This window comes from Phoxinus phoxinus (assembly GCF_949152265.1).
Source record: "Phoxinus phoxinus genome assembly, chromosome: 3".
Classification (NCBI taxonomy): Eukaryota; Metazoa; Chordata; class Actinopteri; order Cypriniformes; family Leuciscidae; genus Phoxinus; species Phoxinus phoxinus.
In genome coordinates this window covers 22,231,243-22,252,653 of record NC_136878.1, presented here as the reverse complement: position 1 = coordinate 22,252,653, position 21,411 = coordinate 22,231,243, and the positions used below count along the sequence as shown (strand labels likewise).

At 37.1% G+C, this 21,411-nt stretch overlaps 2 protein-coding genes across 9 annotated transcripts; both read right to left on the bottom strand.

The window, feature by feature from the left end:
- Nucleotides 1-5,307: 5,307 nt before the first annotated feature.
- On the bottom strand, nt 5,308-16,176 carry erlin2 (ER lipid raft associated 2). Of its 8 annotated transcripts, none has more exons than XM_079608460.1 (12): nt 16,021-16,176; nt 15,062-15,166; nt 14,872-14,953; nt 14,745-14,791; nt 11,754-11,815; nt 11,374-11,499; nt 10,536-10,609; nt 9,378-9,436; nt 8,796-8,887; nt 8,579-8,668; nt 7,217-7,296; nt 5,308-7,137 (listed from the first exon to the last, which is right to left on the bottom strand). In XM_079608460.1, the coding sequence occupies exons 2-12, from the start codon at nt 15,163-15,165 to the stop codon at nt 6,958-6,960; spliced, it is 996 nt and encodes a 331-aa protein (XP_079464586.1). In that variant the 5' UTR covers nt 15,166; nt 16,021-16,176; the 3' UTR covers nt 5,308-6,957. The 8 variants fall into 8 exon arrangements, with proteins under 8 accessions (XP_079464586.1, XP_079464585.1, XP_079464587.1 ...); XM_079608459.1 differs by having other exon boundaries at nt 16,017-16,147; XM_079608461.1 differs by having other exon boundaries at nt 16,029-16,143.
- A 1,013-nt stretch (nt 16,177-17,189) lies between these two features.
- Nucleotides 17,190-20,868, bottom strand: fbp1b (fructose-1,6-bisphosphatase 1b). The gene is made up of 7 exons (XM_079608684.1): nt 20,629-20,868; nt 19,986-20,148; nt 19,573-19,665; nt 19,328-19,468; nt 19,087-19,224; nt 17,807-17,926; nt 17,190-17,678 (listed from the first exon to the last, which is right to left on the bottom strand). Exons 1-7 carry the CDS (start codon nt 20,796-20,798, stop codon nt 17,490-17,492), a joined length of 1,014 nt encoding a protein of 337 aa, XP_079464810.1. The 5' UTR covers nt 20,799-20,868; the 3' UTR covers nt 17,190-17,489.
- Between the last annotated feature and the right edge of the window lie 543 nt (nt 20,869-21,411).

Genomic DNA, 21,411 nt, shown 5'->3' with positions numbered 1-21,411 from the left:
CACTATCTCTGATGCCCACTCCAGTAACTCTTAAGCACCGAAGACAGTTAAAACGTGCCTTTTAGATGCCAAAGGACAGGTAATCTCTAATTTCATTCTGGTTTTACTGAGGGCCACATTGAAGCGGTTCTGTGGCCCTGTCTAAGGGTCATGATAGGGGGTTATTGTGTAGGTTGCAAATTAACAGTGTTTTGTACTGTAGCAAATTTAACTTGCTTCAAAGTGCTGACACAACACAGACTCACAGAAAGTAAATCATTGATATATCTTTTAATGTTAGTATTAATTTAATGACATAATGAACTAACATTAAGGGTGTGAAAGGACTTTCTATTAACATAATTTGCCTCATGTTCTCCTAGAGCAGTGAAGATTGCAAAATGTGTGCAGTCTATTGCTCCAATGACTAGGGAATCCTATCATAAGATTGACCGAATAATAATAAAAAATATTTAAAATAATTATTAACATGTACAGATGTACTGTATTGTATAGTAGGTACATTTGTGAAATTTGCTTTTTGAAAGAAAAAATATATGTTCATGTGATGTCACCCTATCAATTACCGGCAATTTTATAAAAGCCCTCTTTTATGGACATGGTCGATATATGCCCGGGGAACATTATTAATGAAACTATTTATGTACTTCTGCAGAGCGAGGACCACCTTGCGAATAGTTCGACAAACCCCTATAGGTTCTGTGCATCACCGATCGTGCAAGTAGTACCACTTGCAAAAAAAACGCAACACAATACCATTTGCGGTACAGTAATTAATTCGACGTGTTAAATTCTTTATGCGGCTCAAGAAGTTTGCAAACGATGTGCTCGTCTAACAATTTGCGCTGAGATGTCCACAGGATTTGAAAAAAAAATGTGAAGCCAATGCAACAGACACTGGGAATTAGTTACGTCACCTATATGATTCTTTGCTAACAGCTGATTGGTCAAACTTCAGTCTGAGATCTCAAATCCAGCGTAAGATACCATGGCGACGAACACCGATTAAAGCCGAGGTAGGCTACTTTCATAGCCTACCTAAAACCCAGGATTGGCGTAAACTAAACTGAAACATAGCTGGCTAGCCACGTAAACCAGCTTCATGGTATCGGTCTTTGTCAGACACGTGGGTTTGTTGTGTGTGACGTCACCACGCCGCCATTTTTGAGGTATCGCTACTGACTGTGAGCATTGAAGAGATTACAATAGTAGAGAAAACAAGTAAATAACTGAAAAGAAAACTGAGAAAAGGTCGTACCGATAAATATGGCACTCGATAAATATGGCAGGTACCGTTATTTGGAGAAATTGTCATCCATTCAGAACATAGATCCATATATGAGCCAACTGCAGTGAGTTGGAGTGCTGATCGCGAATTGTTTTCCTCATCCTCGTACTTGGACATTGTCAACTATCTTGTTTATGGTATAAGCGCATATACCAGTGAACAATTTTAAAACTATAAATCTCTTAAAGCCCACGGACATTTCATAAACGGCTGTGTAACGTTACAGGATTTATTTACATTCCCACCGAAGGACACAGTAGTAATATCAAAGATAGGTTTGCTGTATTGATGATGATGATAATGTCATGTTAAGGATGTTTTAGTTTGAAAAAAGAATGAAAAACACAATTCTCCAACATCAGAATACCCCAGCATCGATACCTTACAAATGGCGGTTACGCCCATAATGCACTTCGTGTATCGCGAGTGTGACGTCACCTGACAAAGACCGATAGGCTCCTGCTCTTGTGCTGATTAGATCATTTGAATGTGTTCCTCTCAGGGGCGTAGAATTTAGTGGGGTTGACCAGCCCTATTTGTTTGAACCTCGAGAGGCGTCAAAGCTTACGTTACTCCTACATCCTACATACTAGTGTTACTCGTTTGGCGTAATTCGACTTGTACATGTGTACGGCCGTTTGCCGGAAGCTAGTTATTTTAGTCTATATTTTTCTTAAATATAAATATAAAATTTATAAATATTTTATATTTAAAAAAATATAAATATTTCAGTCTCTCTGAACTTCAGAAGGTCTTTATTAACCCCCAGAGATGCGTGGAGCACTTTAATCATGGATGGATGCGCTTTGATGGACTTCCAAAGACATACCCATTCACTCCTATTATAAAGCTTGGAAAAAGCCAGGACATTTCTAAAAGTGCACCTAGAACTATGGAATTACTTTTGTGCCAATAATAATGAACGTAACTTTTCAAGAAACTGATGAAAATATCAATTGAAACTGAAAAAGAATAAATAGCAGGCACATTTTTTTACTTCGTTCTTAATACACTGCATGTTTTGCTACGTTCGCTGATCTGAACTAACAAATGCGCTCCCTGAGTTTTCGTTCGCAGTTCTGACACATATCTCCCGTGGGGGCGGGGCTAGCTAGCAGTGTGTTCTCATTGGCTACTGAGTTTTTGATTGACAGCTTCTTGACCTGGAAGTGAAGACGTCAGTGTTTTTACATGTGTGAATGTGAGCGTCTGTAAGCGCAGCTTTCTATTTCATTTGAGTGACATTAAGTTTGTACCTGTATTTATTTGCTGTTACACTATATTGTTGAGATGATTTCTTATAGAAGGAATAGTACAGACGAATGATATCATTATCATTAGTCATCGTCGCTATCAGGATACTGGATACTTGTGGTTAAGTCTTTTTATTTTATTTTATACAATACTAATATTTTAGTAATACAGTTTATTTTATTTAATACAGTAGGCTACTTGCTTTTTCAGGTGGTGAGGCATTTTAAAGCTCAGTGAGAGCCCCTAACATTATACAGTAATGTCTTGATTTAACTGTTAGCCCAATCAATACATGACTTGCTTATCTACATATTACAGTCTTCGATTAGATCATATTTCCCCCCAGCCACCCCAAACAACATTGGGCTAACTGTACAGTCATACAGATTTGAAACTACATAAGGGTAAGTAAATGATGACAGAATTTTCATTAACATGTCCAGACGACATCTCTATATTATTATTATTAGATTATTAAACCATCTGGAAATGCTGCCTGTGTCTGAAAAAATAATTCCGGTTTTGTGCAGTTGTACCACTTCAGAATTAAATTGAACAGCTGTTCTCTATTATCATGTTCTATATATTACATCACATCTCTTCAAACAACATCAGGAAATTGCACAAGAAAGCATTACACATTTATTTCCCTGTAATGTTCTCACTTCAAGTTCCCACAATCTGAACTCCAGGTATCTGGATGAATAGACAAAATTCTCTTTCTAAAAAAAAGACCCTATAAAACAGGGCACGAGTCGTGATCATACTCAACAGTCTTCCATGGATGTCCAACTGTTGACAAAGGATTTCTAAAAGTCAACCAACATTTTTACAAAGTCAATGCAAGAGTAAATCTGACAGTTGGAAAGTTGAACACATGAATCTTGAGTTTGTCTTTTTTTCTTGAAAGATTTTTCCATCTGCAAGTGTATTTAAAGGATAATTCCGGTATTTAACACCTTGAGTCTATATTGTAGTTTGTTTTGGATGAACAAGAGTGGTGGACAACATTTTTTTTACAATGGTTCCTCTCTCGAGTTTTTGACTATAAAAGAATTGGCCATGGACCCATTTTACATTGGAGTCAATGGGCATGTCCGAAAAGGTCATTAAAACAGCCAATAATGTTCGTTTTGTTAGGGGGGTAACAGTTATAAGACCCGAGACCAGATATGATGAAAGAAGACCAGGAGTCGTGAGGTTCAATCAAAAAGATAAAAATTTACTGAAGAATAGTTTGCAGTTTCATCGGTAGAGCGAGCGTCAAAGTCTCACGAGGAGGTCGCAAGCCAACTCTACCTTACACAAAATCATACACCAATTATACCATTTTGCAAGGGCAAGCATAGCATCATCATACATCTGATTGGCTAAGAGAATATAGAACCATAAACAATTTCACACATGTGAGCAGATAAAAGGTGCCTATCGCCATTAGTTAGGATAGCTGTCGCCAATCCTTAGATTTAGGTCAGCGTTGACCTCGCAGGTTAGAGGAGAGCGCCAGTACGGCTGAGCGTTGTGTCCCCCGTGCCTATGTAGAAAGTCAAATACACACTCACAGAACACCACCAAATAACATCGCCAAGGCCAAAGAGTGCTTGAGCTTCGTATTATCAGTTAGCCAAAACATAGCTCCTCAGGAAGAAAGGGAGAGAAATTGCATTGCTCTCAAGAGAAAAATATAATTTCACAAGCACAAAAGAATATAGAAATGATTATGTGATAATGCATATATTTGATTATTGATTTGTATAAAAGTAATGTAAGCATTCAAAAGGATATAGAATTAAATATATATATATATAAATGACTGAAGAGACAAGGGATTTTGACCAACCCTTCAGTTTACAAAACTGTGCAACTCACCGAGTGATTAGTGATGTCAGTTGATGTTCCAGAAACAAAAAGTGTTGCGAAATACAGTTTCTGTTGTTTTTTATTCGTCATTTTGTAAAATCCCATTGAATTCTGTTGAAGGACTGAGTGCTCGTTAATATAAATGCGCTACCGGACACGGAAAGGGGGCTGTTTACATTTGGTCGATGTAGTCTTTTTGCTCGCTTCCGTTTCTCATAAGGCTAGCGAGCAGAGCAACTGTGCTCCGGGAGAGTAAGCGAAATAAACAAACAAAACCTGGAAAATATTGCAAGACGTGACCACTGACCAGTGCAATATGAAGTTGAACTCGACTGTGACCGTGAGTGTCCCGCGAGACATAAACATTGGTTATCGCCATCAAGTGGTCGGGAGTGTGCTAACGCTTCAGATTCAAATATTGAGCGGAAGTTACACGGTTGTGAAGTCTCTGAAAAAAATAGTTCCACTATAGAAAAATAAACGGATTGAAATCATATATTGCGACGATATATTGTTTATAATCATCAACGAACACCACTAACCACTCGGTGAGTTTAACAGTTTTGTAAACGAACATTATTGGCTGTTTTAATGACATTTTAGGACATGCCCATTGACTCCAATGTTAAATGGGTCCATGGCCAATTCTATTATAGTCAAAAACTCGAGAGAGGAACCATTGTCAAAAAAAATGTTGTCCAGCACTCTTGTTCATCCAAAACAAACTACAATATAGACTCAAGGTGTTAAATACCGGAATTATCCTTTAAACCTACAAAAAAATACATAATATACACCTTTCACAAAGGATTAGTGTTAATTAAAAGTAACACTGACCTACCTGTACCAAGCATGTTTTTGAGGATGTCATCTTAATATATCGTAAAATCTGAACACAAAGACTTAATAAGAAAAAAAAAAACTTTAATATATAAACAATTACCCACCCAATACATAGCCAACTTTTAAGTACTGTTAATGTACATGAAATAAAGAAACTGAACTTGACAAAACACTAAAAAGAGACAGTGATTCTACACGCACTATCGTGTTCCAGCACAAAAACAGTACAGTACAACAGTAAAGGTCTTTGGGAATTTCTGATGAGTCTCTGAGGTTTTGAACAAAGTATTACACAATCTGCTAAAATGTTCAAAACAAAAGCCTCTGCCTAAACACAACTGTTCTGAAATAAATAGTCACACTAAAGTTCTCACTAAATTAAAGCTGTCCAGCTTTCAAAGACAGGATCACTAAAGAGATTAATATATAATTTCAAATGTACAAATATGAGGTATGCTGTTAATTTTTAAGAATATTTATACGCATATCAGTGACAAAGTTTTTACTTCCTTCAAGTTCCAGATATGCATGAATGTTAACATAACTGACTTCTAACTACAAATGTAAGGAAGCCATTGATCCAGATGAGTTGATCCACTAGAGGTACTTGAATGAGATATACTGTACATGATCTTCATATGTAACAATTTTAGACACTGAACAAAAATATACACCTTGTATATTTATGTAATAGAACTTGAGTTTAGGAGAAATGGAAAAATTTGAAAAACGTAACTAACCAAGAAATTAAAGTAGAATAAACATTGAGTGAGATACTGTACAGCCCACAGGCATGCAAAATTTTCAAGGTCAATGATCAGACTGAGACAAAGACTCATTTCTGTGTCAACACTCAAAACCTCAGAAATGTGAAAGTGAGAGAACTGGAAGGTTTATGGGACCACAGTCCTGCTCTGGGCTTATCAGTGCAGCACGCGAGCTAGAAAAGGCACAAAACACCTGCCGATTTAAAGGAGGAAATCGTTATATCGTGTACTGTACACTGCTTAAGAGAGAACATTTCTTGCTGCACTCAAAATACTAAAACTCAGCACACAATTTATACATATATATGTTTAGCAACAAATGCTTTATGCTGATAAATTCTTTAAATTCTCTCTCAAAAGATTTTCTCAGTACTTAGCCAAATGTCCCCATTTTTTTCCTCATTGATCGAGCTAATTAACTGAGTAAGTGAAAATGCAAAACAAATGGCAAAATTTTTTAGAACATCCGAATCGAATACATACTTCGTTTCATTTTGAGGGGGTTGTAGAAGAAAAAAAAAAAATTATTTAAAGTAAAGCCAATATAATAATCCCTGAGGTATAAGAGCCTTTAAGATGCAAATATGTCTATTAAGTACATAAACCAATCCCTCAGTGTAAAAAACAACAACAAAAAAAACTGAATGACTGTTTAAGTTTATAAACAATATATTTTAAAACATGCACAGATCTCGTGCTTACATTGTCACATTCAAATTCAAACTGCCACATTCCGTTCTATTGAAAAGTATAATACTCTGTTCAAGCACCACTGGCTTGTGATCAAGTCACCAGGGTAAAGATACCGGTAAAGCACCGTGTTACTTTACTGAAGTGGTTTCAGCTGCAGATTGTCCCAATGCAGTCTACAGACAGGCTATTAGTCTTCCATTACCCGTTCATTTATTCTCAGTGCTACAACCCAGAGTTCTACCCCATTTCTCTTCATTCCAAGTCCAGCATCCCCTCTGAGAGAGCGTCTATGGCTTTGGAAGCAGCGGAGGAGGAGCTTCCTGGTCCTGAGTCCATAAACATGTGAGGGATCTCACTTCCAAAGTAAATCTTACTATTAGCTGCTATTGCCTTAAATTTCATCAGCTGGAGATATTCAGGGGTCAGCTTGAGCTGTGAGAAGAGAAGAGAATAACATGTTTCAAAAAATCAATGAGCACATTAATGATGAGGGACAGTTTTAATTGTTTACCTTATTGGCCTCAGATGCTCTCTGTGCGGTGTAGAAATCTGCATCTGCTTTTGTTTTCTGCGTAGCAAGGAAAGCGCTGTCTATAAAATCAGCAAAATACAGTATAAACAACAGAAATCACAGCAACATTCAGTCAGAATTGTGTGATGAGTCAATGCAATTTAAATTCATGAATTCATTTAAATTCATGAATATACAATATATTCACACGGTTCACCCAAGCCTCTGAAAATTCAGTTAACAAGTTGTAATTATAATTTAAAACTGAGTTTGTGACTAGTTTTTACAAGTCATAATCATTCCGACATAGTGTGAAAGAAAGCATCTTAGTATTTCAACATGTTGGCCACCATGAGGCGACCAGCTTCCAAGTAAAATAAAGCAGACGACTGGTATGACTGTCTACATGATTTTTAATGGGTTTTTTGGTTTTATTTTCCAAAAGTACTAATATTTATTTCATCATACGTAAAACTTTTTAATGAAGGGGAAAAAAGGACTGACTTTGTTGCACTCCTCCTGATACCAGATTAGTCACTAGTTTTACAACCAGCATTCAAAACTCAGCTGAGAATTGCTAAGACATTCTGGCTTCACATTAGTTCAGACACTCCATGACAACTTCCTAGCAAATGTTCTCATAAAACCTTAACACTGTGGCTTGTATGATTCAGTCCATTTTCTCAGAAGAGTCATTTTCCCAGTATTACAGTAAGAAGGCAGAGAAACCCAACCTTATAAAAACAATTCCAAAAACTGCACAGTAGAAAACATACTGAAGAGTAAGCTGACCATATATTTATATGGGAAGTTATAGTTATATGTATATATATTCTGGTTTACACTGTCATTAGTGCAAGACATCTTCAAATCAAACCAATGACTTGCTTTGCATGTTAATCTTTAGCATTTGTCTTCTATGCAATCATTCAATCTCTCTGTAGTTTTGTTTTTTAGTTTTAGTTTCATTCTCACATAATTTTCATGTTGACTAGACAAACTCTTAGAGGTATTGATGAAAGGTTTGAACCTGACAGCTTCTGTAACAATGTCCTTCAAAAAGTGATCTGCATGCTGGTTTGGTAGACACTTTAAATGCACCTTTGCTGAATAATAAAAGTATTAATTTCCTAAAAAAAAAAATATCTTACTCAACCAGAACTTTTGAATGTAATGTTATATTTAATTTATGAAATAGGTATTCAATGCTATGAGGTCATTTCTTCCAAACCCTGACCATTGTTAATTTGAAATTTTGATAAAATCAGGGCCCAAATGCCCACATGGTTAATCCAACCTGTTTTTAATCTCCTACATTATGCTCATGTTCCATCAGATGTTCAAGACTGCACATTCACCAACCTTCAATTTCTGAAATCCTTTTCTCTGTTTCTTTTTCCATTACTTTCTGGCCAAATTTGATTTCAGCCACCTGTGCCACCTTCTCTGCCTCTGCAGACAGGAAAAAAGTAGAGCAACTTTCTTTTACTTTTAAATAAGCAACAACTTTCTCGGTATCCAATCCACATGACCAAACATGCTAATCAGGCGGAGTACTAAGAAAAACATCTTTGTTCACCAATGACAGCCTTTTTCCTCTCCGTCTCTGCCTCCTTCTCTACCACCTTCTGTGTCTGGGCTGCAATCAGTAACTTTGTTCTCTCACTCTCCCTGAGAAGACACAAAATAAAGAAAAAGAGAAATTCCGTTAGAATAAAAAGTTATGCTGTAACCAGGGTCCAAAATGTAGACCCATATGCAAGTACAAAGTTACTTTCCAGCTGGCAACATTATACATTCTGTCTAAAACCTAATGGTGAGAGTGACTCAAATATATAAAAATACACAACCAAATGCAGAAAATACATACTTGTGCACTTTTTTTCTCCAGTACAGTGAGTGGCTCATTTTGTGTATGGTGCTGTGAGTAACTTAACAACATGTACTGTGTGTCACTAATATGCAGGATTATTAATTAATACAACAAAAAAATAAATAGTAAGAAGAAGAATTCATTTGTCATAGAGGCATCATATAAACCATAGCCAGAAACAATTATTACCACTACATTCACTCACTGTGTTAGTTCATTTTGGGTCCTGTTTGTAACGCAATAAGATCATCAACAGCTCTTACATGCAAAGGGTTCTTATAAACTCACATCAATTCATAGTTCCTGCGAATGCTTTCTGGAATGTTTGGTTTGGTAACACGGACTGCCTGCTTACGGCGGAGAGGAACAGAGGAGAGAGTAAGAGAAAAAAAAGTTAAAGACAGACAGACATCCTTTTTGTTAATAAACAAAATCTAATTAGATATTTGACTTTCTCTCTTCTTCTTTTTTTCCTTTTTGCTGCAAGGGCCTTGGGAAAGGAGTCGGAACAAATGGATCTCGGAACAAAATTAGTGGACATGTTTACATACTTCTCATGTGACTCACAGCTCATCGTGCATCAAGTGAATGACACATTACCCACAAAAGCTCCATTAGAATATTCAGGCTACAAGGAAGCATGAATCAGGTTACTAATGATCTCAGTGTTGTACCAACGTGCACATTTTTAGTCCTGATAGATGAGAAACAGTAACCATGAAAATCTACTGCTTGCACAGTTTATTACGAGGAAGGCTGTTTTAACCGTCTTTGCTTGAGTCTATGAAAGAAAAACACATGCATAAATACACAAAGAGGTTATTATTACCAGGATATTATCTCTGGTCTTGCAAAATGTGAAACCAGATAAAGTCTTGAATGTTTTTGTAATAAATTACGAAAGACCAGGGTTATCTTTCCTGAATTCAAAGGACCCGTTTAACGGAAGAGTTCACCCAAAAAGGAAAATTAGCCCTAGTTGTATATGACATTCTTCTTTCAGACGAATACAATCGGAGTTATATAAAAATACCGTACACCGTACAGCCGTCTACCGGAAGCTAGTTATTTTAGTCGATAAAGTTTTAAATATGGATATTTTCTTACACAAACGCATCGCTTCACTTCAGAAGGCCTTTATTAACCCACGAAGATCCGTGTCGAGCACATTTATCATGAATAGATGCACTTTGATGGACCTTGGAAGAGCCAGGACATTGTTTAATATAACTCTAGATTGTATTTGTCTGAAAGAAACATGTCATATACACCTAGGATGGCTTCAGGGTATGTAAATCATGGGCTGATTTTAATTTTTGGGTGAACTACCCTAAGCAATAATGTATAACCTGTACAGAAGATAGAATGCTGACAAGAACAGAACTCTGTTGATTGGAGCAGAAAACAGACTAAATTGCCAAAAAAATTATAAATGATGAATCCCACCTGAATGATGAGTCCAGGTGCCATGTTGGTAAGATCCTCCTGTAGCGTGAGTTTTAGATTCTCATCTATTTGATCTAAGGCCAGAGAAGAATCAACAGGTCACTTTATGAATGATACACAACTTATACACACAACTAATTTTCTCATCACAACTGCAAATATTTACTTTCCTTATGATTTAATGCCATATCAGCATCAATGGCTATATATTCATGGAAAAATCAAAAGTATCTGATTTTTTTTATTTATTTTTTATAATATTATATTTATATGACTATAATTGAACAATTTTCACAACTGAACAAAAAAAAAAACACGTGAGAAGCTTAAAGGGACAGTTCACACAAAAATAAAAATTTGTTATGTAGCCTACTACAATACTATAATACTATTTGGGTGAATTCTAGTCACACGTGCAACCCCGCCGCATCACCACTAGAGGGCTGTATTCCCCTCACACCATTGTGAAGTGCATTTATTTTACATTTAACTTCTCACACTGCAACACTTTAAACATGCATTTCTAGAGCTAAAGAAAATCCAAATGACTTACTGTTAAGGTATTTCATTACGATTTTTTTTTAAATATATTTCCTAAACCTTCCTAGTGAGTTATATTGTGGATATAGGGTGTCTTGACATTTTAGTAGAGAAAAAAATATGCATAAAATTATTTAAATTCACCCATCAGTTTGAAGGGGGAAAAAAATCAATGAGTGTTTTTGTGAGGCAGTTGCTGTCAGCTGCAAGGAAATATTAACAAGTTATTAACAAGCAAAATATTAACAAGTTTAATGATATAAAATAATTTAACATGGTAAAGCAACACAACACTTACCGAATAGACCGATGTAGACCTCCTGAAGTGAGTGCACACTACAGAACTGATTCAGCTCATGGTGAACCTTGTTGAAAATCAGGGCTTTGTCATAGTCAGCAGTGAAGTTTCTCACAATGCCATACACTGCAGCAGAACAGACAATGATGTTAAGTAAGAGATGAATAGGGCACATAAAATAAACGACAGTTATAGTCTGACTCGTCCCGTAAATTCATCGGGAGCGGGATAAAATATTTATGAGCAAGCAGGCTATGCCAAAATGGCTCTTTAGAGGGCCCTCCCATGTAAGAAGCCCAGGAAAATGTTCCCAGTTGTCCACCCCGAACGACAGCCTTTTATTAAGTTCGACATTATAAATGACAAAAAAATCACTTTACCTGCTGAGGGAACAAGGTAGTTCACCACCTCAATCTGATCAAAGTAGATAATTACACCTCCACTGCAAAGCAAAACAACATGTTTCCATATATGAATGAGTGTGAAAATATATTTCAAAACAAAAAAAAAGTATCACGCAGGGTCTCCCTCACAACAGCATACCGCGTCTGAGATGATCAGCGATACAAGACTGACAATCTGCTTTGTCAACTTGTACTATGCCAGCTGTCATTTAAAAAGTATTTAGCGCCAAGGACCCATTAAATCAATCAAAACCAACAAGACATTTACTGTATAATGTTTTTGTACAGTACGTTTTCTATTACAAGTAAATGTTGTTCTTTTGAACTTCTTATTCATCCAAAAAAACGTCCCACAAAAAATGTCTAATGGTTTCCACATTTCCTCTATTTTCAGCTGTGATAAAAATACGGTAGATGTTTCTTGATCAGCAAATCAGCATGTGACCCTGAAGACTGGAGTAATGATGCTGCCTTGCCATCACATGAATAAATTAAACTTAAAAAATATTTTCAATTGTAATACTATATCATAATATGACTGTTTGCCTTCACGGTATTTTTGATTAAATAAATGCAGCATTGGTGAACATAAAAATCTTCTTTCAAAAACTTACTGACCCCAAACTTTTGAACAGCATTCTTTATAGAAACATTTGATAATACATTTACCCACATTAAAGTTGCAGTAAGCAATTACTGAGAAACACTGTTGATATTTGAAATCGACACCCAAACAAACACACCCCTCCCTTCATTGGGAGACACATCCCTCCCGCCCCCAAAATAACAAACACGTAATGAAACAACAGCAACCACTAAAGCCCAATTTATACTTCTGCGTCGAACTCGCGCCGTAGCTACGTCGTAGGATGTGTGTAGCCGACTACGCAGACGCAAGCGATTTAATTTTCAACAGCATTTCTCAGAAATCACTAACTGCATCTTTCAGTAAATATAATAATCAAATAGAATAAATACATTATTAATTACTGTTAACAGCAATAATCTGAAAAACCTCAGGGAAGAATGAGTGATTTATTCTTAACCATTTTATCTGGACTTTGGCCTATTAACCAAAACAAATTTTATTTTTATAGAACAGTAGAGAGATGACAGGAAATGATAAGGAAAGGAGGAGGGAACAGAATTGTGAAATGTTTTACCTAAACTCTATAATAAATATAGTCGATCAATTCACCTTTGGCTAAGCCCCGCCCCCCTTAGTTACTGTGGCTACTTCCGTCAACTTCATCTGGGCTCTGGTTTGGTATCAACATGGCTTATGCTGTGACAGCTCTTCCTGCTAAGATTTTATCAAACTTTTATAAAGCAGCAAATAAAGTGCCCGATAGAAGTAGGCAAAAGGGGCTGCAATATGCGTTCAAAGGCTAAATTCAAGACATAAAGGTGAAACGCAAGCAACAACAAGGCATCCAAATAGAGGCAAAAGCATAACGGTCACAGTCAAAAAAATGAACCACTGCATATCCTAATCGAGACGGAGGCTGGGACTAACAATATCAAGGAGCAACACTGTTCATGCAAAGCTGGGTAGGTCTCTATACACTTATATAATCGTTATTACAAAGCAAACGGACTACGCGAGTATAGTTGTATTTATTAGCAGCGTGTGCTAGGGTATCAACAATTAGGGTAGAGAACCGAAATCATAACCTAAAACTGTCTAACTAGTATAACTTCACAGTAAGGTTAAAAGCTAAATGTATCTTAGAGCACAAAAGTGTGCTTGTTGATCCTTGAGGGGTTTAGCTGACTGTGAGGACGTCCACACAGTTTAATCCAAAAACGACACTTGTCAGGTTTGACCGGTTTTGGGAAGGGAAAAAAACGGACACCCCCCTCCAACCTCTCTGGGAAACGCGTATGCCCCAGGCACAACGTTTAACCATATTTTTGATAAAACCACGACGGTAATAGCCTGCCGAGACCAAAAATATGAGACGCCTGTGTTAAAGTCAATGGAGCGCTGTGAAAAAGTGTCGGACCTCTGTGGGAGCTCGTTCTTGGCTGCGCTGTGATTGGTCAAACTACATTCTAGGGCGTGGCTTAGCCAAAGGCGAATTGTGTCTGCTCAGTAAATTATGATCTACCACACAGTTTCAACCTTCAGTCTAGGTAGGATTCTCCTGAACTGCTCTGGAGCCTCTATAAAGGTGCAGTCAGACTAGGCTTTAAGCATGCAAAATTTATTTTTACCCTGAAACGACTAATTTAGTGCATTTCTTGAACAGTGTTTTCATTAAGATATGTTTTAGAGCTTGGTGTAAATCTCAGAGAAGGCCTCAGGTCAAAGTGCACTATGCCTCACTTCAGCAGCTCTGAACAAAACATCAAAACAACATGGTTTGGGAATCTGGAAATCCGTAACTCGAGTAATTTCTAACAAAGAGCAGAATAGCAGAATTTCCCCCGACACTATCCCCCAGTTACACAGAAAAGTCTTAAGCTAGTCCCAGACTAAAATGCATGTTTGAGATGTTTTAACTAAAAACAACTTGCAATGACATAGCTTAAAATAATATTTGTTTCAAGATGCACACCAGTAATGTTTTGTCTAAGGCACGTTTATAAAAGCTACTTAACTGCCCTAATTGAACTAAGGCCTGATCCTGGCCTAAGCCCTGACTGTGAAACCTGGCCTATATGATATTGGCTATACAGAACTGCAGGCCAGATTTAAACAAACAAGAATTTGGGGTACTATACGGTTATCCGGACCACACGTGTGTCTTTTAGTCCCGTATAGTCATCCCTGATTGGTCTTAACCCCAGTGACGGGTAGGTTTAGGGGCGGGGTTAGGGGTAGGCCATCGTGTGGTCCGGATAACCGTATAGTACCGAATTTGGTATGTAGCAATAGAGAAAACCAAACACCTACAGTAACGCTGGCGTTCTTGCTCTTGCTTTGCATGCACATTAATCTGATGAATGAACAATTAACCTCACCTTGTGCCGCATGGAACATTCTTTACTTCATCTGTTTGTAGGGTTGTCTTTACGAAAAGAGAGAGGATGCAATAAGAAAAAGAAAACTGAGTTTAACTATAGGCTACATAAAAAGTCTGCCTTTTACCTGTACAGATTTGAATGAAGTAATGAACGGCAACATCAGATGAAATCCAGGACCACTGGTGGCGGTCAGCAGAGCTCCACCTCTGAGAGGAGAGAAGCACACACAGTTATACGAGCCATAGAGTAGAGACTGCTGTGCAGCATCTGCTTGGTTCTGGGAGCAGATTGCCGGAGAATCTTGAGCAACTGACCTGTAGTAAACACCCACATGTCCTTCCTCAATCTTATGAAGAGCAGAAAACATTGCGGCTCCTCCTATGGCGAGGATCACAGAGGCAATCGCTCCCAATGTCATTCTGAACAAAAAAGATGCGATATAGTTAACCTAATAAAGTACATCTCCATGCTATCAATAGTAAACAACACGTAAAAGTAACTAATGTGCATTGTATGCATAATTTACCATTAATAGCCTCAAACATGATAAGTGTAGTATCTTAGCAAACAAAGATTAAAACAGATCCCAGAACTTGATAATGATAATTGTTCATATATTGTATACATGGAATGTTTTGTTTTAGGCTACAGATTAAAAATGCCTAAACTGGTTTGCTGTGCATCAACGATTTTATTGTGTATTTTATTATGGGTAATAACAGCTAACAACGCACTGGTGTGAAAAGTACCGAGATCATGACAGATTGAGAGAGCATGTGGAACACTGACATTGCTGTGACTTTGTTGATAAGAGGATTGAGGAAAGCACAAATACCTGAATGCAACTGTCTCTTTTATTGGCCGTATATTGTTTGAAAATACCACAAACGAAACCCTCAGTTTAGTAAGCACTAGGCAAGAGAGTTCAAAGCGCGTGTTATACGGTTTTAGAGACAAAGTAACATACAGGAAGTCTGAATTAGTGTTCGGTAAATACATGACTTGAGTGTCCAGAAGTTGTCGTTGGCTGTCGGCTTTCTCTTGGTGTTACACAAACTAATCGATACAGCTCTACAAATTAGTTACTGGTTGTGTCAAAATCACAATATTCTCTGGGCGACAATCTGCAATCTAACCAATAGTAAACATTACAAGTCAGCTTTAAAAGGTGTCTACAAAGAAAATAGGCTACTTGAGACATCCAGTCAACGCGATTGCAACACAGAAAAAAAGACTTTGTGGATGAATACGAACTAAAAGTGATGTTACCTACGTACGTACTGTAACTGCTCCGTGATGGCCGGTAGAGAGACACCTGCGATCGATGAGGAAAATACAGCGACGCTCTTTTGCGTCTGACGTCACCACAGTTTGACCTACTTTTCCGTTGTTGTTTGAGTATCACACCGTTAGATGGCGACAAATACCTTCCTATCAGAGCAGGATTGTAAAGTGATAAAGACGAACTGAGGAATACCCGGAATTATTTACTTTTCTTTATTTGTCTGTGTTATTTTACTATTTTGTATATAGCCTACTATTGCAGTATTTAGACATATTGATACTTCGAATTAGATTAATCAGTTTTCATTTTAATGTTTGTAATTTTGTTATGTGCTTTAGTCATTTCTAATTTTTTTTTCTTAATAGCTTATAGTAGGGTCCTGGAGAGAGGCAGAATCCTGCAGAGTTTTGCTCCAACCCTAATCAAACACACCTGAATAATCCAATCAAGGTCTTAAGGGTTAGAAAGCTACAGGCATGTGAGTTTTTATCAGGTTTGGAGCAAAACCCTGCAGGATTATGGCTCTGCACTAATAGCGGCCCAAGAATTGTTCCATTTATTTACTTTTTATATCATGCAGTCTAAAGTAACATGACAGTTTCGAGAATTATATGTAGTGTGTCTGCATTACAGTATAGTCTATTTTTATAATTTCTACAAAAATATTCCTCAAAAATGTTTCAAAAAATAAAATTTAGGCTATTTAATTTTAAATACATTTTGACATTAGAGTTTAAGCACAACAGTTCACACAAACCTGTGGCATCCTATGACATGCGATTCATCAAATTTAAATGTTGAATGATGTCCACACATACACCACCATAGCTTTAACATGACTTACGGCAGGTTACTTTCAATTCTCTTTTAATGAGTGATTTCTTTTAAAACAGTTTTCCCTTTTGACACCTGTGTGTGACTATGATCTGTTTGATCAAACCCTAAATTTAGATAGACTTTGCTCTAAAACCCCATCATAAGATACATTTTCAACTCGATAGCTAATGATGGGCCATTAGTGCTCGGACTCCAATGATTGCTGCTTGCGGCTATATTTACACTATGACATGAGATTTGTGTTTGATTCCAAATAAATTACAGCTTATAGCTTTTTTGCAATGATTTCTGATCATCAAATGATGTTTAATGCAGACACATTTCAAACAAAGTTCTGATTTTATTTTCAAGGTGAACAGAGGGCTTAATGGCAGTCACTTTACATTGTGGGATCAGATATGATCTCTTTTTATTATTATGAATGACATAACTAGGGACCATAAGCGTAAAAACAATTACACACAAACAATTGAAAAACTTAAAATAGAAACTTCTTGTTCCCTATATACAACATGCTTCATGTTTTGTCCTTCGGTTTCACTAATTGTTTTTGGGTTTCAGAATCAGTGGGATGATGATGGTTGTAGTAAATAATAATAAAATGCACATCTGGTTGCATCTCATTTGGCATGTTTCTTGTAGATGGAGATATACTCCTGCACATCATCAGGGGAGCCCAGCACCACAGGAACCCTCTGGTGGATTGAGTCAGGTTTGATGTCTAGAACATTCATGGCACCTGTTGTTGCCATACCTCCGGCCTGCTCCACGATGAATGCCATGGGGTTGCACTCATACAACAGCCTCAGCTGGAGCCGAGAAAGAAACATGAAATCAGTGAGACCGCTGCCTCAAAATACATTTTAATATGACATTGATCTATTTGAAACACACATGCCTTGTGATTCACTGTTTAACCATGTTTTTTTTTTCTCACCTTGCCCTTGGGGCTCTTGACATTAGCAGGATACAGGAAAATTCCACCATAGACCAGCGTCCTGTGCACATCAGCTACCATGGAGCCGACGTAGCGCCCTCCATAGGGTGAGCTGCCATCCTGCAGGTCAGAGCAAGAACATTATTTTCACAAAAATATTCACTGTGCTGAATTTGACAAACTTTCTATATAATGTTCTATATATACTGCACATTCAAAAGAGAAAAAGGTACTGAGAAATTATTTCAGTCCAAATTTTGCATTTAAAATTTCCAAAAACTTACCTGAGTGAAAGTAATTAAAAAAGCCTTATAAACTTTAAAGGGATAGTTCACTTTAAAATTAAAATTCTGTCATCATTTACTCACCCTCAAGTTGTTTCAAACCTGTATTAATTTATTTCTTCTGTTGAACACAAAGACAGATATTTTGAAGAATGTCAGTAACCAAACAGTAGTCTGTACCCATTGACTTCCATAGTATTTTTTTTTTCCTACTATAGAAATGGGACCTGGTAACTGTTTGGTTACTGACATTCTTCAAAATATATTTCTTTGTGTTCAGCAGAAGAAATAAATTAATACAGGTTTGAAACAACTTGAGGGTGAGTAAATGGTGACAGAATTTTAATTTTAAAGTGAACTATGCCTTTAATGGACTTACTTTTTTTATTAAGAAATTAACAACTTTATTCAGCAAAGATCCATTAAATGAACCAAAAGTGACAGTATAAAAAAGTGACATTATAAATGTTTGAATAAAAGCTGTTTTGGACTTTCTATTAAACAGAGAGTCCTGGAAAAAAAGTATTATGTATTACACTAAGCAGCACAGCTGTTTTGAATATTGATTCTTGAGCATCAAATTAACATATTAGAATGATTGCTGAAGGATGATGTGACACTGTATCCTGTAATAATAGCTTTTTAAAATTAGGCTTTGCCATCATTGCAATTCATTTCATTTAAAAATAAAATGTATTGAAATAGAAACATTTAATTTAAATTGAAATAATATTTCACAATATTGCTGTTCTCATTTTTTGATCAAATATATGCAGCCTTAGACTTAGTGAGACTCCAAACTAAGTCTCCCCAAAAAAAACCATTAAAATCTTACCGACCTCAAACTTTTAAACAGCAGTAATCTTAAGTCTTAAGTTCAGACTTGACTCTACCGTGATGTCAACTAATATCACCAAAGTTACTAAACAGATACGATATAATTCTTGGATGCTTTTTCTAGCTCGGACCCTTCAGTGAGAATCTGGGGGCTCTTACCTCTGGGAATTTCTTCTTTTGCAGATATTCTGTGACATCTGGGTAGAAATGCTGTGCATAGCCTTCATTGAGACTGTAGATCTTTCCCTTCTTCTTAATCCTGACGTTCTGGTCCACAAGTATGAACTCACCGATAGCCTAATGATGCAGGAGGAAATGATGCAGAAGATTAGACTTTTAAGAAGTAATGCATTGAATGTTTATATACTTCAGAATATAAGGTAACAAAATGCTGACATACAGGATCAAGCATAAAGCAGTTGACTCCCTGGCCTGTGGAGAGAACCATCATGGTAGCACTGCCATAGAGAGCATACCCTGCTGCCACAATGTTTCTGCCGCTCCGCAAGGCATCCTTCTCTGAGGGCTCGTCATCAGTTTCCTGGAGATCATGTGCACACAAACAAACAAACAAAAGCATTTCATTACATGACTGTAAAGATATCTGTTTGTACTGCAGTGGATCTGAAAGCCTGGACTCTATACCTTTCTGTAGATCGCAAAAATGGTTCCAATAGAAGCTAAGCAGTCAATGTTTGAAGAGCCATCCAGGGGGTCAAAGCAAACCACGTATTTGCCCTGGGCGAACGAAAGGACAGCGTCATGCAGTGTATTGGCCAAACACAAATGCATTAAAGTAGCTAGTTAATACTGGGGGATTTAATGAAGCAACAAACAAAATGATTTCACAGACCACAATACAGACAAAAACAAACAAGTAGGATAATTCACATACTTTGGCTAAAAATGCAGACTAAAATTATATTAACAGAAAATTCCTGCATGTTATTAATTAGTTTTTAATTAATTTAATTTTACTTTTAAATTAAAAACTAAACTAAAAAAATAAAATTTAAGGTTGGTCAAAAAAACAAACAATAACAACAACAATGACACACCCTTTTCTCTGGTTCTACAATGATGGCCTTCTCATCTTCTTCAGACACCAAAACACAGGATGTGAAGGAGGATTTAATCATGTTTATAACAAGATCATTGGACAGGACATCCAACTTTTTCACCTGGTCACCTGTAACGTTTGTGGTCCCGGCAATTCCATAGCTGAGAAAGAGAGATGGAGATTTATAACAGTGATTGATTCATGCAGAGTTGTGTGGCCTGTATGCTTTTCCTCTTGCAGTGCTGATAACGGGAATGAGTCGACCTTTGCCCCTATTTCAACAAGAGACAAGGTCTAATCATTGCCTCAGTCTGCAGTGTGTTTGCAAAGTAGCTGAACTGACCAGCCACTACAACAGCGAATTGACATATCAATTGTGCAAGCATGATGCATCCGGAAAATTGTTTTGCACAGATGAAAATTAAGGTTTAAAAAAAAGGTACAAATGAATCAATGGGACACCAAACCGCATTGTATATTCTGGGAAGTGGTAGTGTACATTGAACACTGCACTTTTTTGTACTATAGGATGCAAAAATTATAGAAACGATCTAAAAATGCATACTGTTATTTAATATGGCTACAGTTTCTGTGAAAGTCTAAATGTTTGCGTGGTGAAGATGCAACAATTGGCTACTCACAGATTTGCAATCCCGGCTTTTCTGACAGCTGTGGAAATGGCTTTGACGGCTGTGCACATGGAGTTGAGAAGGGTTGTAAGCTCCCCCGTTCCTTTGGCTTTTCTGCCCTCTTCCAAGACAAACCTAGTGAGGGTCACCACATTGGTATCAAATGCACCTCTGTCTGACATGATGACTGACTGCTGGAGCGTGAAATCTCCTCTGAGTTTCTGCAAATTCCTGTCAGAAAGGATGTATTAGAACTTAGTCTAGATATTTGACTAGGGTTTAAAGGGGGAGTGATGGTAGTTTAGCCAATTGCAGGAAGGGTTAGAAGGAAGGAGTGGTTTTTTGCACATGTAGTTAATGGAGGTGAGGGCCTGGCCGAAGTCCATAGAGTTTATCACAGATTTCACCCTGAGTGCAGGGGGGCAGTCAGTCAGTATCAATGGAGCTGATTGTATCAGTTTGACTGATTTGTGATTGACTGTTTAACATTTCGCTCTTCACATCTGCAGCACATTTCATCTACAGTAAATCTTAGTTTTAAGATCTGCGCTTACAATGAAGAATTAAAAAGTATGGATGATGAAATCACTAAATATAGCTGTTCTACTCTACAGACATTATTTTGCAACTTTCATTTATCTGTTTACCTAAAGATCCACATATGGCATAGTAGTTGTGACTAATGATTGATCAGGAGTTCAGAGCTGTCAGCAGAAACAGTTCGCGTGCAGGGTGTTTGTGATCAATGCAGTTCAAAGGTTAGTGTGCTTTGAAGGTTAATTGGCTGCATAACAG